Genomic DNA, 23,355 nt, shown 5'->3' with positions numbered 1-23,355 from the left:
GCAACCCTTGTAATTAGAGGGATGTGGTCCTCTATGATTGGCACAGCAGGCAGGTGTGGATCTGGGTTTGGTGCAGGAGTTAGTTTGGTGACCCTCACCGCATTTTAGACATCCTTATGCAGCTCTGCACAGTTTTTGGGCATGTCCAAACCTCTGGCATCTGTGGCACTACCCTGCCGATGCCTTCTTCCTTAGAGTTTCGGTTGTAATTTTAAGCTTACAAATGTCGGTAACTTCATAGATGCTTTTTTGTGTGTTGGAGATTTCGACCAACACCAGTGGCATTGGTGTTTTATTGACCTCAACATTCTGACTTTGGTTGGAGTCAATCCTTGATTGATGAGGTCAGCTGTGATCTCATCAGTTGTGATGCCCTCAGCCACTCCTCTTAGAACTACTTTTAAGTTCTCGCTTGCTAGCGCAAAGGTGTGGAAGGGCAATTTAGAGTTGTCCAGCATTTTCGTCATCATGCGATAATCTGTGACAGTGGTAGGGTGAATCTTTACACACTCTTCAGTATTTCTTGCCCAGAAAAATTTGATATTTTGTTCTCCTAGGGATCTTGAGACTGAGGTCCATTTGTCTTTATCTCGAAGGATAACTGGAGGGACCTTTTCTTTTCTATCTTGGGTGATCTGTTTTTGTTGAGTTGTTTCATCATCTTCCATTCCACCTTCCGATGTTCTGCGTCTTTTCTTAGATTGTTCCTCATGTGAACAATCGAACTGTCAGGTAAACTTTGTAGGAGGAACAGGTGTAATGTCCTCTTCGATATCCAAATCATCATCTTCAGTGTCATTTACTTGAGTGAAGAGATTCCAGCAACCAGGATAGTCTGTATCAAATTTCTTAAGGATGAATTTGAGCATGTCAAGTGACATATTTGTTTAACTGTTGAATGGCGTCCTTGATATCGTTTACATTCTCCATTCTTGTGTACAATGAGGTATGAAATATTTACAATGGCAAAGAGAACGGGCTAGGGCCAGAAAATTGTATCAAAAGTCAAAGATTATCTTGTATTCCGCAAACAAAGAAGTTTCACAATATCTGAAACTCACAAATCACCACTGAAATCAAAAATCTAAAACTCACTAATCACCACTGAAATCAAAAATCTAAAACTCACTAATCACCACTGAAATCAAAAACATTCTTTGCAACAACAACCATTATGCGAGACTACTATGTGAGCTGCCATGTTTACTCTCACTTTCTGTTTATATCCGAATCAAGAGCCTAGTTAATACCAAGTTTGTAGCGAACAGAACTTACATCCCTTCTATGAGAATTGCCAAGAGGTGTCCTATTAAATTATTAATAATAATGAAGAGCCAAAGGCTTCAATTCGGCGACATGAACTTATATAAGTTAAGGGATATTATATCCCATATTGTTTCTTAGCCGAATAAGAAACTCATAGTTTCTATATTCGGCATGAAACTCTTTATAAAGTTCGGCGATTCCAAGCGTAAGCAAATCGCTGGATAGTGCAGCAGCTGACCCTTGAAGGTAGTGCAAGCTGAGGCAACTCATGTAAAAGATGGAGCAAGTTCCGATCACTATTCTTGATATTTACCCATAATGTGAACTTTTTTGGCTTCTTCATTATTATTAATAATTTAATAGGACACCTCTTGGCAATTCTCATAGAAGGGATGCAAGTTCTGTTCGCTACAAACTTGGTATTAACTAGGTCTACATACTCACTGATGAGACCTCAAAAAAGGTCGAAACCGGTCTGGGTAGGGACCTCTCCTCATAATGTAATGACAGTATTACATCTCCTAGGAGCTGTGTTTTTACATTATGAGAAAATATCAAGGCTAGTGAGGGAGCTTGCTCCGCCTTTGCTTCGAGTTGCCTTGGTGTTGTACTACCAAGTGGTCCCTTACGCTTGGATTCGCCGATAGTTCTTCGGCCTTTGAAAATAATGTTTTGAACAAAATACAGCTCCTAGGAGTTAAGTTCACATTATGGGTAAATATCAAGAATAGTGATCGGAGCTTGCTCCACCTTTTACATGAGTTGCCTCAGCTTGCACTACCTTCAAGGGTCAGGTGCTGCACTATCCAGATATTTGCTTATGCTTGGAATCGCCGAACTTTATATAGTTTCCATATTCGGCATGAAACTCTTTGAGTTTCTTATTCGGCTAAGAAACAATATGGGATATAATATCCCTTAACTTAAATAAGTTCATGTTGCCGAATTGAAGCCTTTGGGTCTTCATTATTATTAATAATGAAATAAGTGTTTGTTTGATTACATTTGAAATTTTCGATGTCATTATGACGGATCAAAGGCTAACTTCAAATAAATTTCTACCACGAACTGAAACATACCATATAATGTATGCGACTTTGCCAGCCAGCTTGAATGCAAACAAATAGCAATAAAATTCAACTGAAGGGTTGAAACTTTGTGAGTTGAGCCTGCTGGTAATGAGAAGTTCTGTCGGAACGATAAACGGGCAAAACACCACCCCATCGTGAACGTGTTAAAACTAAGAAATAAAAAATAAAATAAAAAATCAGCTAACGCCTTTTTATTCCCGTATACGGGAGTAGGCGAGGCCATTTAGCCCTATCTAACTTTTGGAGACTGAGTGGGCAGTTCAATCTCCACTGGTACCCAATCAGAGACAGATGGCCCAAGGCTATCACTAATGAAGCAGTACGCAGTGAAGAGAGACGGCTCAAATGTGCCGCCATCTCGTGGTCCCTAACCCTAACACAATAGATTTAATGTCTGAAATAATGTGGGTTCTACGGTCGATTTTCTTGAGTTTACAGGACGAAAAACCCGAGTTTCCGGGAGAAAAACCTGCTTGCCCGTGCCAGAGATCGACTAACTCGGGAACCGGTCGAAAAAAGGCTTAGAAAAATTTCCTCTAGTCGCCGACTAGACTCGAAACCAAGTCTTCCTTCGTGCGGCCAAGCGCGGTGGTGTGCAAACGCCACATCCACTGAGCTACACAGGCTCAACTAAGAAATATATAGTGAATATTGTTATGGCAGTTTCAGATATCATGGAATTCTGTTGAAGAGAATTAGCATTTCACCTTAACTGTTGTTGGTTGCTTTGTTTTTGTTAATACCGCACAAATCATTGCACATCTTCATAGCTGCTCTATCTCTCTACTGTGAAAAGGCACACTATTGCTATCTGTTTTGCACTCTGCTTTAACTTCTCATTAGGTATTCGTGAAGGACTGTTCATTACGTATCTCAGGTCTTGTAAATTACTGGTAATTTTTGCCAGGAAAGAAGATGATGCAATTTGAGTAGATGACTTTGACGATGCACACAAGGAAACCGTTCTTGAGGCCGGAAGTAGTGATAGCGAATAGGTGATTCTTGGTAAGTCATACCCATTTTCAGTGTTTTTCTAAAACGTTAGTTGACGAAAATCCCCTTATATATCTCTCCCTGCAATTTTTTAGCTTTAATTTTTGGAAAAAAAGTGGAGTGTTATATTCGAGTAAATACGGTAGTACCCAGCGATGTCACTTTTACAAAGGAGATGAAGACTCCTGTCCCCAGTTTTGTCCAACACTGGGACTTCGTCTGTGATAGTCAGTTACCCAGGAGTCCAAAAACAATGTCTCCATTGTGGCTCCACAGATTACCTAGGAGGAAGCTACCCAAAATCAAAGTGCTTCAATTATCTAGGCACATCTCGAATCAGTGCAAAAAGCCATGCCGGATGTACGAAAGCACGGAGCACAAGTACACCACGTGCCGGCAGAGAATCTGTGCAGAATGCGTTGGCGCATCAGGAGAACCGACACTCCAAAAACAACACCTCTTAAAATTAACAATGAGCAGTTTCCAAAATTAAAGCCCAAGACGTTTCAACTGACCTCGACTTCGCTGGGAAAGATCACAAAAGAAAAGAAAAAAAGCCAGAGCCTGCTATGCTCAGCGAAACAACATGCAAGCAATTAAGGGAAGATACCCCCCCACACACACACACCCTTAAGACGAAAATAGGCTTGAAGAAGAAAAATCAGAGTTCTTAAAATGCCTACTAGGTAAACGAAAGGGAAAGAGGAAATAAAATAAAATAAAAAAAACTCGAAGAAAAGCAAAAAATAAAAATAATAAATTTGAAATCAAGGTAGCCTGTGTAGCTCAGTGGACATGGCGTTTGTACACCATGGTACTTGACCGCATGAAGGAAGACTTTGCTTTGAATCTAGTCGTCGACTAGAGGAAATTTTTCTGAGTCTTTTTTCTACCAGTTCCCGAGTTAGTCGATCTCTGGCATGGGTAAGTAGGTTTTTTCTCACGGAAACTCGGTTCTTTTGTCCCGTAAACTCAAGAAAATCGACCGTAGAACCCACATTATTTCAGACATTAAATATATTGTGTTAGGGTTAGGGACCACGTGATGACGGCACTTGTTGCGCCGTCTCTCTTCACTCCGTGCCGCTTAATTAGTGATAGCCTTGGGCCAGCTATCTCTGATTGGCTGCCAGTGGAAATTGAACTGACCATTCAGTCTCCAAAAGTTAGATAGGGCTAAACGGACTCGCCTACTCCCTATACTGGAATAAAAAGGCGTTAGCTGATTTTTTGGAGCTGAAATCCAAGAAAGAAAAAAGCCAGCAAAAACCCAAGCCATGAGAAGAACACAAGTCACACTACAAGGACTCACCTGATTCTGCAGAGGGAATGGAATTGGAAGAGGTTTCCTTATAGGTGGAAGCGCCGGCAGACCCTATCACTGCAAATATCAAAGAATATACAGACGAGCAATTAAATAGTTATTTTTTATAAAAACAGATGATGTAACCAGCTTTCAAATCATAAATGCAGATCACCAGTTCGAAATCAAAATAATGCTTGTGCGAAGCTACAGAAGGACTAGCGAGAAGCTGGCTACACGTCTTTCCCCCCGTATATTGAAGCATTAATTAGACTAGTTAAAAATTTAGATGTTAAGATCTTTTCACCTGCTAGTGAAATATGTAGCTCCCTTTCGATATTGCCACATTGAACGTGAGGGGATTGCGCAACTCCTAAAAACGGCTGTATGGGAATTGATGCTGAAACACAACATCCGTTTCCTCTTCCTGCAAGGAATGAATTTCTGTGGTTTCCAAGACATCTGGAGACTAGAGAGCAAACATTCGCTCATTTCCATATGGAGTTTCGGAAGGCGTGTACACACTGGAGTAGGGATTTCAATTCTCCTCCTGTCCTAGGAATCTTCTGTAACATCCAAAAGGACACAGCAGGAAAAGTGTTAAACATCAATTGGGAAAACCAAGACATCACCATCAGACTTATGAACGTCTACACACCAGCGGACAGGACAAACGCCCAGGGTTTTTACCGCTCCTACAGCCCCATTTGCACGGCTTTCACCATTCAGTTGTCGGAGGTGATTGAAATTCATACAATCAACTTGTGATCCCAAGAGCCGATCGCAAGTTGACAAGGTAGGGGCTACCTCATAAAGGTGTACATCAGGATACCACAACTGCGTGATGTCTGAAATTATTCCAATTAACTAATATATATGGCACGAAAAGCATGCAAACGCCTTTGGTAGTACCTAGTCATCCTGAAGCTTCGACCTGTAACAGGTATCGAAATAGGCACCGGAGGCTTGATTCAAATTTTCCAGCGATTCTCTGTGACAAACTACAAGCTTGTGAATATTAGAAAATAAGGAACTGGAGCTGGAGCAACTATGCTCACTTCAAAATCGCAATCAAATAAAATAGCAGAATCGGTAGAGAACCTAGCATATGAAAAGCGAGCAAAGCTAAGGAATTTATACATGGAGCTGGTCTGAGGCCAACCAGCACAATGGGATAGATTGCTCTAACATCATAAGAAGCATCCATGTGGATATAGGAAGGGGAGAATCAAAAATATGGAACAGAAAAAAACCACAAGAACATAACTTATCAGAGACTGGCTGACATACCAAAAGCAGCCTTTTCAGCAGGGAAGTAGTCAGAAGCGAATCAAGCGGGTGTCAGACCTGCCGGCCGCCAGATCCCACATACTTAATTTTTTCCCCGAGCTCTGTGGAAAAATTAAGAGATCTACAAGAACGATATAGGTATTATGCATTTTGATGATGAATTGGACCAGTTTATTAAAGGTGGGAATAGAAAGCGTTATTCAAAGTACCCAAACTTACGGGATCCCAGGCCAAGCTGCAGAATTCAATCTGCTTCTGCATCGAGATCTAATCGAACTAGTCGTCAACAAAAACAATCCATGGCCATCCTCTCGGTGGACTTAGCTGTTTACAGCGTGTACCACCCTACTCATTTTACATTTTAGAGCAGGTGGGAGCGAAAGAGAAATTAGGTGACATCATTAAAAGTGCTTATGAAAACACCTCCATGCGCTTATTAGTCAACATAGCCGATCCCAATCTGGAAAAGGGTAAAGCAACGCTATCCACTGAGCTAGCTACCTACTGTTTATTCTGACACTAGAACTATTCTTGAAAATGATAGACAATGCATATGCAGTGCGAGGCATCGATATCTCATTCTCAGTAAAGAAGAGCAAAGTAATAGCTTACGGAGATGATGTAATAGGAACTCTAAAATAGCATCTCTAAGAGACAATGCTCCATATACGTGTTCCTAGCTATTTTTGAGAAATTTTCAAACATCAGTGGACTTTGCATTATTTCAGATTAAACCAGGTTGCAAACCTATGGTAATTGGAAGGTGCAGGAGATCCCCCTACCCCAGAATATCAATGGCCACTGAACCAATTCATTACCTAGGAGTAGGGCCACCGAGAAGGGGTGACATCTGAGACATTTGTCACGGGCTCGGCATCGAAAAGTGTCCGACTGTCGGGCCCCGACGTGTCACATAACTGTGTTTATAATGGTTTACGGAAAAGTCTCTCCCACCACATTTCGTCTCCTGCAGATAATGAGTAGGTTACAAAAATGTCAATACAGTCAACTCTCGATAACTCGAATTTTTAATGAAGTTCCAGCCCCTTTAGTGGAGATTCTATGTTAAACTCTCGATTACTCGAACCGAACTTCCGATAACGCTAACATTTCTGATCAAATTTTTAAAATTACATTCGTGTACAAATTGTCACGCAGCTTTTAAACTAATTTCTTCCCTTTTGTATGTCTTTCCATTGTGGAAGTATTAACTGGAACTGTTAATCCTTTCACAATGGAAAGAATACATACTCGACCAAGAGGGCGATAGTCACGTGGTTCGTGACGGACATGGGGGGGGGGGAACAGTGGACAGCACCCGTTTGCTGTTTTCGCCGCTTCATTATCGATGGTGCATCGCATTGAGAAAGCTGAGCGTCGCAGGCAGTGCAATATCTACATATTATTTTTGCATCTTGATTGATTAATCCTGTGTGTACAATGGCAAAAAGTGTTCCGTTAATAAGAGGCAAAAGAAAATTGGTAAATGATGACAACCACATTTACGTGTTTTCAAAGAGAACTGTAGATGAACAACATAGTATTTGGGTTTGTGAAAAACGTTCCACCAGCAAAGGGCGTGTTTGGACAGACGGTTTGGAAGGCCCAGTTGTGAAAGTCGTAACTAAACATAACCATGCAGCTCAAGTTGCAAGGTCAGAAGCATTGCAATTGATTGGTCAAATACGGCAACATGCAACAACCACGAACGAACGGCCACAGCAAATTGTTGTATCAGTAATTGCAGAGGCTCATGCCAATGTCACGGCATTACTTTCTAAAAAGGATCCACTTAAACGAACCATTCGTCATGTTCGATGCAACAATGGTACTCCTGCTTTACCGAGCAATTTCCAGGACCTAGTAATTCCACAAAATTATGAAGAAATTATTATCGATGGCAATGTACAACAATTTTTGATGTATGATTCTCAGGACGAACTGCTCTCAGGTCGCATGCTTATTTTTTCCGCTAGTAACAATCTTCAATTATTAGCGCATAGCCAGGAGTGGTTTTCTGAAGCAACTTTTCGCACAGTACCCACACATTTCCAGCAGCTTTATACAATTCATCTGGTTCAATTCAATGCAGTTATTCCAGTGGTCTACGCGCTTCTGCCAAACAAAACTCGTCCCACATACGTCAAGTTGCTTCAAGAAGTTAAAAATCTACCAACGGGTCTCCAACCCCAGCGACTTATGACAGATTTCGAACAAAGTGCCATGCAAGCCTTCCAACAAGAATTTCCTAGTATTGTAAATACCGGTTGTTGTTTTTTTTTTCATCTTTCCCAAAGCGTTTGGCGAAAGGTACAGAATGAAGGTTTAAAAGCCTGATACGAACAAGACCATGAATTTGCTCGTTGAGTTCGAATGATTCCGGCATTAACATTTATTCCTCTTGCTAACGTTATTCAAGCATTTGAAGATTTAGTTGAAGCTGATGACTTCCCCAATGAAGTTATGGTGATTGCAAGCTACTTTGAAGATACATTTTTTTTTTTTTTAAATAACGAAACCTGTGGTGCGTTCATAATTAGAAGAAACACACGTATAAACCACAGTGAAAATTATTTAATTGTAAATATTTCATCCTAAGTATCTCAGGACATCATCAGTACAGTATTTAAACAAAAATTAGGAATAACATACAGTTAGGGCGTATGATTACAATAGTATCTCATGAAAACGTGCATAACGTGCTAAAGTAGTACAAAAAAAAAAAAAAAAAAAAACGTTAATTATTTAACACAGTTTTGTATGATAATTTCCCATACTTTAGGAATAGTAAGAACGTCGTTGCGGTTTAGGTTTGGTCTGTGTAGTAGGGCTTCAGAACTTTCTTTGTATAAACGTTCATGTTTAAATAAAGATCTATGTAAAAGTTTAGCAATAGTATCTCATGAAAACGTGCATAACGTGCTAAAGTAGTACAAAAAAAAAAAAAAAAAAACGTTAATTATTTAACACAGTTTTGTATGATAATTTCCCATACTTTAGGAATAGTAAGAACGTCGTTGCGGTTTAGGTTTGGTCTGTGTAGTAGGGCTTCAGAACTTTCTTTGTATAAACGTTCATGTTTAAATAAAGATCTATGTAAAAGTTTAGCCTTTTCCCAATGGAACCTATGGTTTGGATTTTCAATTCCGTGTTGAGAGAGGCCAGATTTCTGCGGTTTAAGAAGACGAATGTGGTCTTGATGTTCCGAGATGCGTTTCTGAACAGACTTACCTGTCTGTCCAAAGTAAGATAATTTGCATGAGCATGGAATCTCATAAACACCAGGTAACATCAAGGGTGAGGTGAGAATTTGTCCTTAGAAGAAGGTAATAAGTTGTAAATTTGGTTGATAGGTTTGTAAGTAGTGGCAAAACTGTATTTCTTCATAATTTTAGAAAGACGTTCTGAGATGCCTTTAACATAAGGTATGGGAATCCTATGCACTTCTTCCTGTCTGGTTTGATGTATGCAGAAGTGACTGATGATTTTTTGAGTTGTTTTGGGATTATATCCATTTAGGATGGCTGTATTTTTGATAACTTCTAATTCCTGGTTTAAAGATTCTTCAGAGGAGCAGAATTTGTGTGCTCTGGAAATTAGTGATTTAATAATGCCAGATTTCTGAGATGGATGATGAGCAGAAGAATTGTGAATGTAGCGACCTGAGAATGTAGGCTTGCGAAAGACGGACGTGGCGATGGAACCGTCTTCTTTTCTTTAGATGTGTAAATCCAAAAAAGAGATATCCTGTGGAGATTCTTTTTCTAACGTAAAGTTGATGCGATGATGAAGAAGGTTAATTTTATCTAGAAACAGTTGTAATTCAGGTTCGGGATGATTCCATACTGCAAATACGTCATCGACATATCTTAGCCAAATTTTTGGTTTGGGTTCAAAAGTGAATATTTTTTCCTCAAGGTGTTCTAGAAACAAATTTGCTAGGTTTGGTGATAAAGGAGATCCCATTGCTGTTCCTTCCTCTTGCCTGTAAATTTGACCTTTCCAGGTGAAATAACCTGATGCAATAACAAACTTGAACAATTCAACTATATCAGACGGAAATTTTTGAGTTAGTAATTCTATTGTTTCTTTATGGGGAATGTTAGTGAAGAGGGAGACAATGTCGAAGCTGATTAACAAGTCAGTTTTTGATAGTTGAATGTCTTTAATTTTTGTGTGAAACTCAGTAGAATTTTTGATTGAAGAGACTGATTGGCCTATGTGGGGGCGGAGAAGGTTAGATAAGAATCTTGATAACTTGTACGTTGGACAGCCGATACAGTCTACGACAGTTCTAAGTGGAACATTAGTTTTGTGTAGCTTAAGTAAGCTATAAATTCTAGGAGGTCTTGCATGGTATGTCTTAAGTTTTTTGATTGTTTCTTCATCTAAGGAGGAAGCTTCATTAAGTAGCTTATTTAATTTTCTGAGTTGACGATTCGTAGGATCAAAATCGAATTGGGAGTAAGTATTACGATCTCGAAGAAATAAATTCATTTTTCAGTCATATGAATTGGTATTAAGAACCACAGTGGTATTTCCTTTATCAGCTCTAGTAACAAAAATCTAATCATTACTAGGGCTGATAAAGGAAATACCACACTGATTCTTTCCGTACGGATCGCTGTAGTTAAGGCGCTTAGAGCCTTAGCTGTAGTTATAGCGAGTGATGACGTCAATAGGCGTTCGTTTAAGGTCGTTGCAGTCGGCTGCGCTAGCTAGCAATTGCATTCACAGTAATGTTCCCTGCAAGAACGCTTCATCCTTGTTACTATTTTGATAGACGAAGCTTTGTGTTTGTTTGCTATCAATAGAACATGACCTGGGAATGAAAATTGATTATGACGAGGTGATTAAAGATTTCGCTAACCATAAAGTGAGGGAGTGGATGAGGCAATAAAAAATCGAACAAAATTCGATACATCACATTATAATGTATCGAATTTTGAATTTATTGTACACTTTTTTAAAATAAATGTTTAAGGTTTTATATAACTTTTTTTTTATTAAACAAAAGTGATGCACTTTTTTAAGTTGAGCCTGGATCACATATTTGTCACGGGCCCGAAAATTTCTCTCGGCGGCCCTGCCTAGGAGTACCCTTTTTAGACGTTCCTATGCTATCTATAAGCAAATTAAAAGAGGGAATCGCAAACATCATCGAAGACTGGAACATTGCCTCCCTCGAATCTAACAGTGCAAGCTATTGCCGTAAAAACAATAGCTTTTCCAGCTTTTCAATTATGTAGCTAATATAACAGGCATCTCATAAACAGAAGAACGATGGCTATACAATCAGCCCCTACAATTCTCCTGGAACAATTGTTTCTGCTTCTTATTAACTATGGGAAAAACCCTAGTTTAAAGAAGCAGAAACAAAGTTCCTACAACTACCCGCAAAAAATTGGGATACGTATGTCATACGTATGTTTCCCGTTACAAATATCTCAGCAATACAATTTGCATACTTAGGAAATCGCTGCACTCAATCCACCTGAGTCAATTAGTGAAATACTTTTAGGCCATAATCTTAGACTTTAACATCAGAGAGCTAGCAGGACCTAAAGCTGAAATCTTGCCATTATAATAACCCCTGTGTGGGCGTAAACAGTCTAGACGAGACCTCAAGCTAACGCTGTTGTGAATGTATATTCGATTTCCTAAGAACAGAAGAACCACAACTAGGGACAAACAATGCCATTCTGTTCTCCAATCTGGCAGAAGCCAATAGCTACCTAAGTAGGAAAAATCCGGAGCAGAGAATTGGGTATGGGAAACTGCCAGTGAACGCAAACAGATGGCAGTACACAGGATCTCCCTTTCCAGGGATGATTGGGTGATGAACCTGGGCAAAGGAGACTCCTACTGTGAAGCATGTCCGCTACTTGACACCGTGGAACATACCTTCTTCAAATGTCCCTTGGCCACAAAGATCTGGGAAAGACTCTACGAAAGAAGCAGAATACTAATGCTAACAATGGAAGAGGTGCCCTATTTACAATTCTCCTGGTCACTTAAGAAAACAGACAAAATTAGAATAAATGAGCTAAACTTTCACATCTGGAAAATCCGGAAGAAGTGTCCCCTCTTTTTTAAAGATGCTAACATAGGATATGCTTCCATTTACGAATACTTTATAGTTCAGTCAGGAAATTCTTACTACAAAGAAGATAAGTTTAAGCCAATATGGTACATCCCCCCCCCGACACTGCACAATACGAAGAGGGGAAACCAAATTCTGTCTGCTTATGCCCTGAAGGAAGGAAAATATCCCAAAATTAACAAGATCTAGCTTTCAGTAGATGATTGGATTACGAAACCGGGTAGAGCAGGCCTGCTCGACTGGTCCCTTCCTTGGTCGGGAAGGGACCAGTCACTTGGACTCCAACCATCCCCAGTTAGGGTTAGTCCACCTAGCAACAAGGTGAGAAAAGAATACTCGCTTCAAATACATAGTCAATAGGAACAAAACGAGAAGAGAACAGTGAAGGAAAACAGCAGAAAGTTGACCAGCAACTAAGGTAACCCTGAACTTAACACATTAGAAGGGAATTAATGGAGTTTGAAAGAGGTGTTGTGATAGGATGTCATGTTGCAGGCCTATCTGTTTGACAAATTAGGTCATCCCAAGTCCACAAACAGTGATATCATACTGAGACAAAAGGACAGGGAGTCAATAAGTGCTAACTGCATTGGACGACCCGCTACACTGACCGAATGGGACTGTTGGGTACTACGAAGGATAATATGTAAAAGCCGTCATTCTTCTGCCGACACGTTGAATGAGGAATTCCGGGCATCGACTAGAACACGAATCTGTCCAATCCATTCAGAACTGAAGCTCACACTTATGGATTTCCATGGTAGGACCGTAATATGCAAGCCCCACATTACCCAAATTGCGTCACCTTCAGTGGTGCAAAGAAGGTGTGCAGTGGGACGTGGAAGCTTGGAAAGCTGTGCTATGGAGCAAGGAATCACTTCACAACATTTACCTAGCAGAAGGACAGTGTGAGTGTGGCTGATGCCAGGTGACCGTCTCTTACTTGAATGCGTAATCCCAACTATGAAATTCGGAGGTGGCAGTGTAATGGTATGGTCCTGGTTTAGCCTCAGATCTCTATTTGTGGTGCCTCGAGGATTGAACTCGGAGAGGTATTTAAACATTCAGGACAATTCAATGCTTCAATGTGGTGTTTCTACGGAACTGACCGTTATCTCTTTCAGAAAGACAATGCACCATGTCATAAGGCCTGCTGCTGTAACTGCGTGGTTTGTAGGCATGAACTGCACACTTCACTGGTCTCTACAGAATCCTGATCTCAACACTATTGAACATCTGTGGGATGAATTGGAGCATTTGGAGAAGCCAAGGGACATCTGCGCTACAACAGTCCAGTAGCTCATTGCATACCACAGGAAGTTTGATCCAATATTCCCATTGATCACTATTGTATGCTTGTGGAAAATATACCCTGTAGGATTGCAGGGTATATTTTCCACAAGCAGCGAAAGGAAGTCCTATATCTTATTAAGGTGAGCGCCATGGCTGTTTTTTCCTCACACAATGATGTCTGTTGACTTCTTCCAAGCAGTGTACACGTCCTCTTCCTTCCTAAAGTCATATCAGGAATTTGATAGTAATAATTATTCTTTTCCTTACGACAGGAATCGAACGCAGTTGCTTTCAACCGAATGGCGCATCCATCATTCTCCCCGTTGCGCTGTGGAGGAGCTAATAATTAGTAATGTCTTGATATCGAAGTGTATACGGGTAATTCCAGAAGATAACAGGAGAACTGAATAGAATATCTCATATTTCCTCAGAAATCTTCGAGTCAGTTCTTGATTAACACTTAACACTGTAAATAACCTATTCATTTCCCCCCTATATTATCTATTTCGGGGATTCTCAACCTATGGTACGCCTACCATTGGTGGTACGTGAGCCACTGCGGGGTGGTACGAAAACAGAGTATAAAATAAAAGGGTAAATTAACATCTTTTTTACTTGCAACATGAGTTGAGAATTAAAAATGTATGGCACAAATATTTAAGTTCTACTTAAAATATTTCATGTAACTAAATGAAAACAATTAGATTTTACATTATCATTAAAAACGTTTGTATAATAATATACAAAAATAATACGGAAGTTCAATTTGAATTTAATAAGTATTAATCAAGAGAGCCTGTGTAGCTCAGTAGAAGGTACCTGTGGTATAGCTATTAACATATTTGCCTAACACCCAGAAGGTCTCAGGTTCGATCCCAGACAAGTACAATCTCTGATTGTTTTGCGTTTGCTGAAGTCGTTATTGATTCCATAAAAAGAAAAATGTGTGTACCAAGGAGAAATATTAATGGCAAAAATATGCATCCATATCACAAGTGAATTCTATTCGTTTATACAATTTTTTTTTTAAATCTAGGCTGGTCGCGTGATGATAAGTGGCGTTTGCACTCTACAGCACTTGACCGCATGAAGAAAGGATTTGGTGGTTCAAATCTAGTCGCCGACTAGAGGAAATTTTTCTAAGCATTTTTTCGGCCGGTTCCCGAGTTAGTCTATCTCTGGCATGGGCTAGCGGGTTTTTCTCCCGGAAACTCGGGTTTTTCGTCCCGTAAACTCAAGAAAATCGACCGTAGAACCCACACTATTTTCAGACATTAAAAATATTGTGTCAGGGTTAGAGACCACGAGATGGAGGCACTAGCTTGCCGCCTTCTTCACTGCGTACAGATGAATCAGTGATAGCCTTGGGCCAGCTATCTCTCTGATTGGCTACCAGTGGAGATTGAACTGCCCACTCAGTCTCCATAAGTTAGATAGGGTAAACGGCCCCGCCTACTCCCTATATGGGAACAACATTGGCGTTAGCTGATTTTTTTTTTCAAATGACAATGACAGAAAGTAACTCAAATATATTTGATATCGGACACCAATGGGAAACAGTTTGTCCGTTGTCGTTTGTTTAGCCGCGAGCCGCAGTTATAGTTAACAAAGGAGTGGTGTTAGATTATCGTCTTTGAATGTGAGATTTTATTTGCAAAATTGTCATATTTATATGTAGTTTGTGCCAGAGGATAGAAACCGGAACATGAATAACTAGTTAACGAAAGGGTCCTCAAAAAGATCGAAGGAGGGAGAAATGAGTGTAAGCAGGGGAAACAATTTTTCTCTGTTAGAAGCCACTACTTCGAATCCTAACCAACCGACGGAGGACATCATTGTATAAGAATGCAACAAAAAGCCCCGTACAGCACAACGTAAATATAATCTAGTTATTTATCATATGGTTTCACATATATTGGAGAAGAAACTGCACCTGTTCCCCAGTGTGTGATTTGTTATGAAACGCTATCAAAACATTCGACGAAGCCTTCCCTTCTAAAACGTCATTTTGAAACCAAGCATGGCGATTTAAAACTTTGGAATATTTCCAAAGAAAACTGTCCGATTTGTCAGCAAGGAAAAAACAAATATCCTAATTTTCAGGATTTAACACGAAGGCTTTGGAGACATCTTATGAAGTCAGTTCAAGAATAGCTAAGGCAGGAGAACCTCACAGGATCGGAGAGTCATTAATATTACCAGCAGCTACAGATATGGTTAGAATAATTTTGGGGGAAAAGGCAGCAAAACAACTTGAAATGATTCTATTATCCAATAACACCATCACGGGCCAGTTCATAAACAGACTTTCAGCTTTGTCTTCAAATGTTAAGGAGCAGTTAATAGAAAAAGTTCAGGCTAGTAAATATTTTTCCATACAATTGGATGAAACTACTGACATTACCAGCAGGGCCCATCTTCTTACGTATATAAGATTTATAGATGAGAAAACAGTGAAGGAAGAGTTCTGGTTTGTGAACCACTGCCTGCTCAAACAACCTCAAGTGAAATATTTTCAAAATTAGACCAATTTATGAAACTGAATGATATAGAATGGAATAAATGTGTTGGTGTTTTTTCTGATGGAGCACGTGCAATGGTTGGGAAAACAGTGCATTTGTTGCATAAATTAAATAAGTAGCTCCACAAGCAAAATTTGGACATTGTAGCTTTAACCGCACGAAATATGTCTGTTGCTCTGAAGACAGTTTTGAATGAAAGTGAGAGAATTGTTAACTTCATTAAGTCCAGAGCTATGAATTCACGACTATTTTCCATTTTGTGCAATGAAATGGGTGCTGAACATGATTCTCTTTTACTTCACACCGAAGTTAGGTGGTGTCGAGGGAAAATTTATTGAGCAGCCTGTTTGAACTTCATTCAGAAGTGCAGATTTTTCTCTCTGACAAATCCTCAGACTCAGACTTGAATTATTTCACTGATGAACTGTGACTTGCCGGGTTGGCTTACCTGGCAGATTTATTTTGCCACCTCAACGAGCTGAACACGAACTTGCAGTGTGCGCATACTTCCTTATTCTTGGTGCAGGATAAAACTGCTGCTGTTAGGGAAAATACTTGGCTTCATTAAAGAAATCGATACTGGAAACACTTGTTCCTTTCCATTATTGGATGCTTTCTTAACTGAGAATGAAATTCTTCTTCATAGTGAACTGGCAGTGAATATAAAGGATCATCTTGGGAGTCTAATCACAGATTTCAAGGAATACTTCCCTGAAAACCTGGCTTCAGAATTTTGGATTAGAGAGCCGTTTTCCATTGATGACACCTTACCAGAAACGTTAACTCCTTCCGAGAAAGATGAACTGATCAAGCTCTCCTGAGACGGAAGTCTCAGGCAAGCGATCAAGAGGATGGATTTAACAAACTTCTGGTACAAGAAGAAATTAATATTCAGTGATCTTTTTCTGAGATCACTGAATATTAATTTCAGTGATCTCAGAAATCTCAGTGATCTCTAAAATTTCTCTTGGTGTTTGCAACTACTTACCTTTGTGAATGTGAGTTTTCTTCTCTCATTTATATCAAAAACGGGTACAGGAATAAGTTAAATGTTGAACCCCATTTAAGACTCAAAATAAGTCAATTGAAACTAGAAGCTGTGTTTAGCTAAACAAGCACAACCTTCGCGCTGAAACAAGAATATGAGTTCTGTAATTAAAAACATGTTACATTTATAGCTTGTACTGATTGCAAATTTATTTGAGAACTGGAGTACCATTATCAGGAATGTGTTTGTCAAAATTTGTTTATGTATTCACTCATTATTATTTTAATTTTTAAAAATTGCACATTTTACAGAACAATCCATTGAACAGATTCAAAGAGTATCTATTTCTCCAATAAATATCTGAATAAAATAATAAATAACTAAATAAGTCACTAATATTGTAGGGAAATGTTATTTTGCCCCTGGGACAAATCACGCTTTTCCAGAATAAATTTGCTTACTGGTACATCTAATATCCTGAATTAAATATAGTAGTACACCACTGGAAAAGGTTGAGAACCCATGATCTATTTAGTTTATTTTCGATCTTCTTCTGTTCGAGCGCCAAGCTAAAAGAAATGGAATCTTTGATGCTATCTGGACTGGTGAAAGAACTGATTCTTTGCCTCACTTCTGAATTTCTGATATATCGCTGTGTCGTATTTGTAGGTTTTTCTAGCACCTCAAATACCAGCGACTTCTTTTAAGAGGGATCAAATTTCACTTCTATATAAGAGTAGCACAGTAAATGGTGTGTCAGAAAGATCTGGTCATAGGTTTTAGACGTCTAGGAAGGCTTATTTGGCGGCAGTCCGTCTTTAATTATTAGCAAAACAGTTAAATAAATAGTATGGCCATATATTAAGGAATGTGAAGTCATTATCCTCTGTATACAATTAGCCTAGTCATGAAGATAAAAAATCAACCAATGGCTTTTGTTCTCGTGTAGGAAGTAGGCGAGGCTCTTTCAGCCCTATCTAACATTTGGAGATTGAGGGGATAGTTCATTTTTCACCGGTAGCCATCAGAAATAGCTGGCATAAGACTATCACTAATTAAATATGGCCTCTGGTGAAGAGAGGCGGCTAAGATGTGCCGCCATCTCGTGGGCACTAATCGTAACACTATGTTTTTAGTCTGTGAAAATAATCTGGGTTTTACGGTCAGTTTTCTTGAGTTTGAGGGACAAAAAACCAGAGTGTCCGGGAGAAAAAAAAAAAAAATAAAACCAACTTGTCCGTGCGAGAGATCGCCTGACTCAGGAACCGGTCGAAAAAAAAATTTAGCAAAACTCCTCTGGTCTCTGACTATAATAGAACTTCTGATGCTCTTTCTTTAGGCAGTTTAGCTACAAATGTCAGGAAGATATTACACTCAAATTTTGTTTGCTTATATTTGAATAAAATATTACACAAGAGTATAATTTTTGGCATGTTTAATTTACAATAAATAAATGCTTAGTTGCTGATATTTTAATTGTTTTATCATCAGCATTATCAGAGCGCAAATAGCGAAAATTAGTTAATAATGAGAACAGATTAAAATTGTAACGGACAACACTTAGAATTGGCGCCTGTTTGCAGGACATGTGTGTTAAGTTGATTATAAAATGACTGTCTCCCAGATTTTGAAAAATCGATAGCTATAATTTTTGAGGTTTGGGAATATTTCTTACTGTTTCTGATTCCGAAAACTCTTTCCCCTACTTCTGTTTAGCACGCTTTTCCATTAAAATCGTTGTGAAGAGGTTGCCAAAGCAATCCCGACTTACCATAGTGATAGTACGAATGTGTTTTTTATATTTTCCTAAGGGGACGTCAACCGATCTTACTCTTTGTTCATAAGCCAAGTCACAGGTACAACGCACTTCATATAATCCTGGCTGTGATAAATGATACAGTTTGTCCTTGGGTGTACTGATGAAGCTTGCCAGTTTGATATAGGTTATGAAGTTCTTGAAAAGCGGTGATTTTTGTTGATTCCTTGAGTGTTTTCTTAGATTTATTGTGTATTTTAGCATATTATTGTAGTTGTTAGTGTATTTATTGTACTACAGCATTTACTGGCATAACTATAGAAATCTTATTAATTTTTACTGTTCTTAAGAATGGCGCTGAAAACTGGTCACAATAGAGCAGTGTCTGAAGCCCAAGTTAAAGTTATTACTACCGAGGAGAACGTTTGTCCCGATGTGCGTTGCTGCAGTAACGATGATAATTTATCCGAGGATAATCTGACATTGGAATTATCCCCATTAAAGGAAATTATTAGAAAAGGTGTAAAAACGTTTAACGATGCTTAAACAGGAGGAGATAAAGATCAGAACAAGAAGCAGGAAAGCACCAAACTTGGTAATGTAATCAAAATATTAATAACAACAAGGTAACCCAAGGTGATATGGTATGGTGATTCAATCTTAAAATTTGCGATTGCCAAGGGAGTCACTACTTCTAGTTTCCTGGGGAAGAAAATTAAAGTATGATATACATAATTGAAAAACAGAAAAGTAAAGTAAAAGAGATGATAGTTCTGATAGGTAGTAATAATTTAAGTAGCGACAAATATAGAATGAGAGAGGACATGAAAGGTCTGTTGGATGAACCGAAACAGAAACGTGAGAGAGTAAAATTGTAATGGCAAATGATTCCATGCACAGGCTGTGCAGAAGAAATGGATGCGAATTTTTAGATGCGTGGGGTGTGTTTGATGAGAAAAAAGCCTTGTATAAGAGGGACAGAGTGAATCTGAATTCATTTCGCAACAGCAGCCTGACAAAATTACTTATTGGTATAAGAGCTAATGCAGAGAGTCAGAGAAACTAGATCATCAAGGGAGGAATAGGAAAAATATGTTAAAGTTTAGCTACGGTATGCAAAAATGGGATGGATAAATATGCTTTGGGTTCGGACCTTTTGAGTATGTCTAGGGAGGGAAAAGAGAAAGTTCTACAAGAAAACCAAATTGATTGCATATCTAATTATAAGAATAGGCTAGGTGGTAATTTGTTATGTATATACACAAATACCAGGAACATCAGAAACAAAGGGGTTGAGTTCGTTGCTTTTTTGAATACGACGTGGCCTAATATTGTTGGAATTAGTGAAACCTGGCTATCAGAATCAGATATGGTAACTGTGATCAAGTGTGATGGGAATACTGTTTTCACAGAAGAAGTAGGAGAGGAGGGGGATTACTACTAATAATATCAGAAGAATTATGTCCAGTTAGGTTAGGATAGATACGCAAGAAAACAATGATAGAACAATGTCCCAATGTAGCAGTGAGTTTCAGGCTATCTGGTGTGTAGTAGAGGCTAACAAAATGAAATATATGGTAAGGTGTTGCTACAGACTTTGTGGCTCAGTTGCAGGGTACGAAGAAATGCAACACCAATTTAACCTTATGGGTACTAAACGAGTGATCATTGTGTAATTATCCAAGCATTGATTGGGTAGAATAGAAATCTCATGATAAAAATTAACAAGAATTTATTGAATTAAAATTAAGAGGATAAAAATCCCTTGTTGTTTTACATCCAGTAAGCGAAATTCTAAGATCGAGAACTACGATCTATGAGTTTCATGCCGAAGAACTATCGGCGAATCCAAGCGTAAGTGACCACTTGGTAGTACAACACCAAAGTAACTCGAAGCAAAGGTGGAGCAAGATCCCTCACTATCCTTGATATTTTCTCATAATGTAAATACACAGCTTCTAGGAGATGTAATATTGTCATTACATTATGAGGAGAGGTCCCTACCCAGACCGGTTTCAACCTTTTTTGAGGTCTCATCAGTGAGTAGGTAGACCTGGATGATATCAAAGTTCAAGTGAAAAGAACTTGCATACCTTCACTATACGAATGCCATAAAGGTGTGCCTATATATTATAACTAACCTATATAACCTAAAGGTGTGCCTATATATTATATCTACCTACTCACTGATGAGATCTCAAAAAGGGTTGAAACCGGTCTGGGTAGTGACCTCTCCTCATAATGTAATGACAGTATTACATCTCCTAGGAGCTGTGTTTTTACATTATGAGAAAATATCAAGGCTAGTGAGGGAGCTTGCTCCGCCTTTGCTTCGAGTTGCCTTGGTGTTGTACTACCAAGTGGTCCCTTACGCTTGGATTCGCCGATAGTTCTTTGGCATGAAACTCATAGATCGTAGTCCTCGATCTTAGAGTGTCGCTTACTGGCTGTAAAACAACAAGGGATTTTTATCCACTTAATTTTAATTAAGGTCGCAAGAAAAATAGCCGTTTGGCTTTTCATCTTAATTTATTGAATTGTTATGAGACAACTTTCTCAAGCAGCAAGTGAAGGAAGGAACTCTAGTTTAAAGAGCATTTGATTTGTTCATAGTCTCTGTTAAGAATATGACCATTTTACCACCAGTTGGTGACAGTGATCATGCTATACTTTCTTGGGAAGTATCTAATGATATTGATGCTCCCATTAGAACAGGTTACATACTAAATTACAAAGCTGGAAATTATGATCAACTTAGGAGTATACTATCTTTGATCCCATGGTATCAGTACTGAATATTTCTTATATAGAGAGAAACCTGTGCAGTATTCATAACTATAAATTCACAAATATGCCACGGTAATTAACTTTTTAAAAATATGTAAATATTCCGTCTTAAGTATCATAAGACATCATCAGTACAGTTATTAAGCAACAATAGGAATTTCATTCAAAAAAACGTTAGTCAGCATGCTTACATTGAAATCTCTGTGCATTCTGTAGCGTGTTTAAGGATTAAAAACTATTGGGCTGTAATTAAATTAAAATATAACTGATGAATTTATTTTATACAGTTTACAATAACAATTTCCCAGATTTTTGGGATAGATAGTCGTTACAGTTAAGATCGGGTCTGCAAAAGTAAGCCTTCAGCACTTTTTATACAAACGCTCATATTTATATATGGATCTATCTAGTAGCTTGGTGTGTTGCCATTGGATCCTGTGTTTAGCATTTTCAACTCCATGTTGCGCGGGACCAGATTTGTGAGGTTTGATAAGACGGATGTGGTCTTGATGTTAAAAGAAAAGGATCTTATTTAAGGATCTTCCTGTTTGTCTATAGTAAGACCAGTTACAAGAACATGGACTTGGAGTATACCTGTCGTGTATGACAGGTAACATCAGTGCTGAGAGTTTCTTTTGGAAAGGTAACAAACTGTCAATTTGGTTGATTGGTTTTACAGGTAACATATGATTTTACATCACTCTTATTCCAACTCCTGCATAGATAGCCAAGGCAAATTGCGTACTACCATTAAAATAATTTCTGTCTTGCTTGGAGCTGCACTAGCATGAATATTCATTCTCCATTCTACCCCAAATTCTCATCAACTTTCCAAGATCTGGTTCAAAAGAAAATGTACTAAAGCTGTATAAGAAAAAAAATTCAGGCTAACCATAAATGGCTTGCATCAAGATCCTGAGTAATTTGATACCCCAAATTCTCATACTCAGCCTATGCAAAACAGTCATCAGCAGATCTATATTTGATTTCATAAAGGTCAACAGCAGGGTGTCCTGTATAAATGAAAGCTGTGACTTCCAGTAGCGCACTCAGGATTTAATCTTTGGGAGGGGGGGGGGGGAGTTAAGTAGACGACTTGAGAATATACACTATGCATCGCATACGACCTATGACTGAGCACTCAGGATTTAATCTTTGGGAGGGGGGGCGAGTTAAGTAGACGACTTGAGAATACACACTATGCATCGCATACGACCTATGACTGAGCATCTGCAATGATCGCTAATTCATAAGTAGTATAGGAATAGAAGACACGACACAACATAAACAAAAGAAAATGAATTTTAATTAGGAAAAGATCTTTTGGAAATTTTTCTAGTGTTTTTTTCCCCTTTTTCTTTTGTGGGGGCAAAGGGGCCCTTCCCCTCTGGTGACTTCTGATTCCTTGCCAAGACCATTATGTGGAACTTCTGATTCTCTCTCACTCATCGAGATGGCACCACTGTTACAGCGCCAAAAAATAAATTCTGTTCTCCTGCCATCTATTTTCCTCCAACTCCTGCATAGGTTCTTCATTGATCTCATGACTGAGGACTCGTGACCTTGGCAACAATGTTTCTCCATAGATCCTGCATAGATGACCAAGGCAAATTACCTTCTACATTAGCAGAATCTGAATACAGCAGGGGCGAATGCCGGTCTTGAAATTCGGCTTGCTCTTGTTATCATCCAGGGAGTGAGAGGTGTGATTGAAGTCTGATTAGCAAAATAATGAATTACTGACCATTTAAAACTATATATTTAGAAATTTATGTACATTTAATCATGCAAATACAGCATTTATTTTACAAATGATATTCTATTTTTTTCAATTTAGCATGCTTATAATACAAATTCTATCCTACGGTTCTTCTTTATGAACTGGTCAATCACATCGTCATAAAAAGTTGGTTGTAACTTAATTTTCCCAAGCAACACGCAAACTTATAAAGGCTGACTGAAA

At 38.8% G+C, this 23,355-nt stretch overlaps 1 protein-coding gene across 1 annotated transcript; it reads left to right on the top strand.

Moving 5' to 3' along the window:
* Positions 1-7,383: 7,383 nt before the first annotated feature.
* On the top strand, positions 7,384-8,280 carry LOC150106213 (uncharacterized). Its single transcript, XM_090392956.1, has one exon. The coding sequence runs from the start codon at positions 7,384-7,386 to the stop codon at positions 8,278-8,280; it is 897 nt and encodes a 298-aa protein (XP_090249082.1).
* The last annotated feature ends 15,075 nt before the right edge of the window (positions 8,281-23,355 follow it).

Source organism: Typopeltis vanoorti, chromosome 5 (assembly GCF_054136105.1).
Source record: "Typopeltis vanoorti isolate ZY-2024b chromosome 5, IOZ_Tvanoo_1.0, whole genome shotgun sequence".
NCBI lineage: Eukaryota > Metazoa > Arthropoda > Arachnida > Uropygi > Thelyphonidae > Typopeltis > Typopeltis vanoorti.
Note: the sequence above shows the minus strand (reverse complement) of the source record. Positions and strands in the feature narration are given on the sequence as shown.

Excerpts from the sequence above, each read along its gene's own strand:
- LOC150106213 (XM_090392956.1), top strand. The coding sequence starts at position 7,384 with ATGGCAAAAAGTGTTCCGTTAATAAGAGGCAAAAGAAAATTGGTAAAT.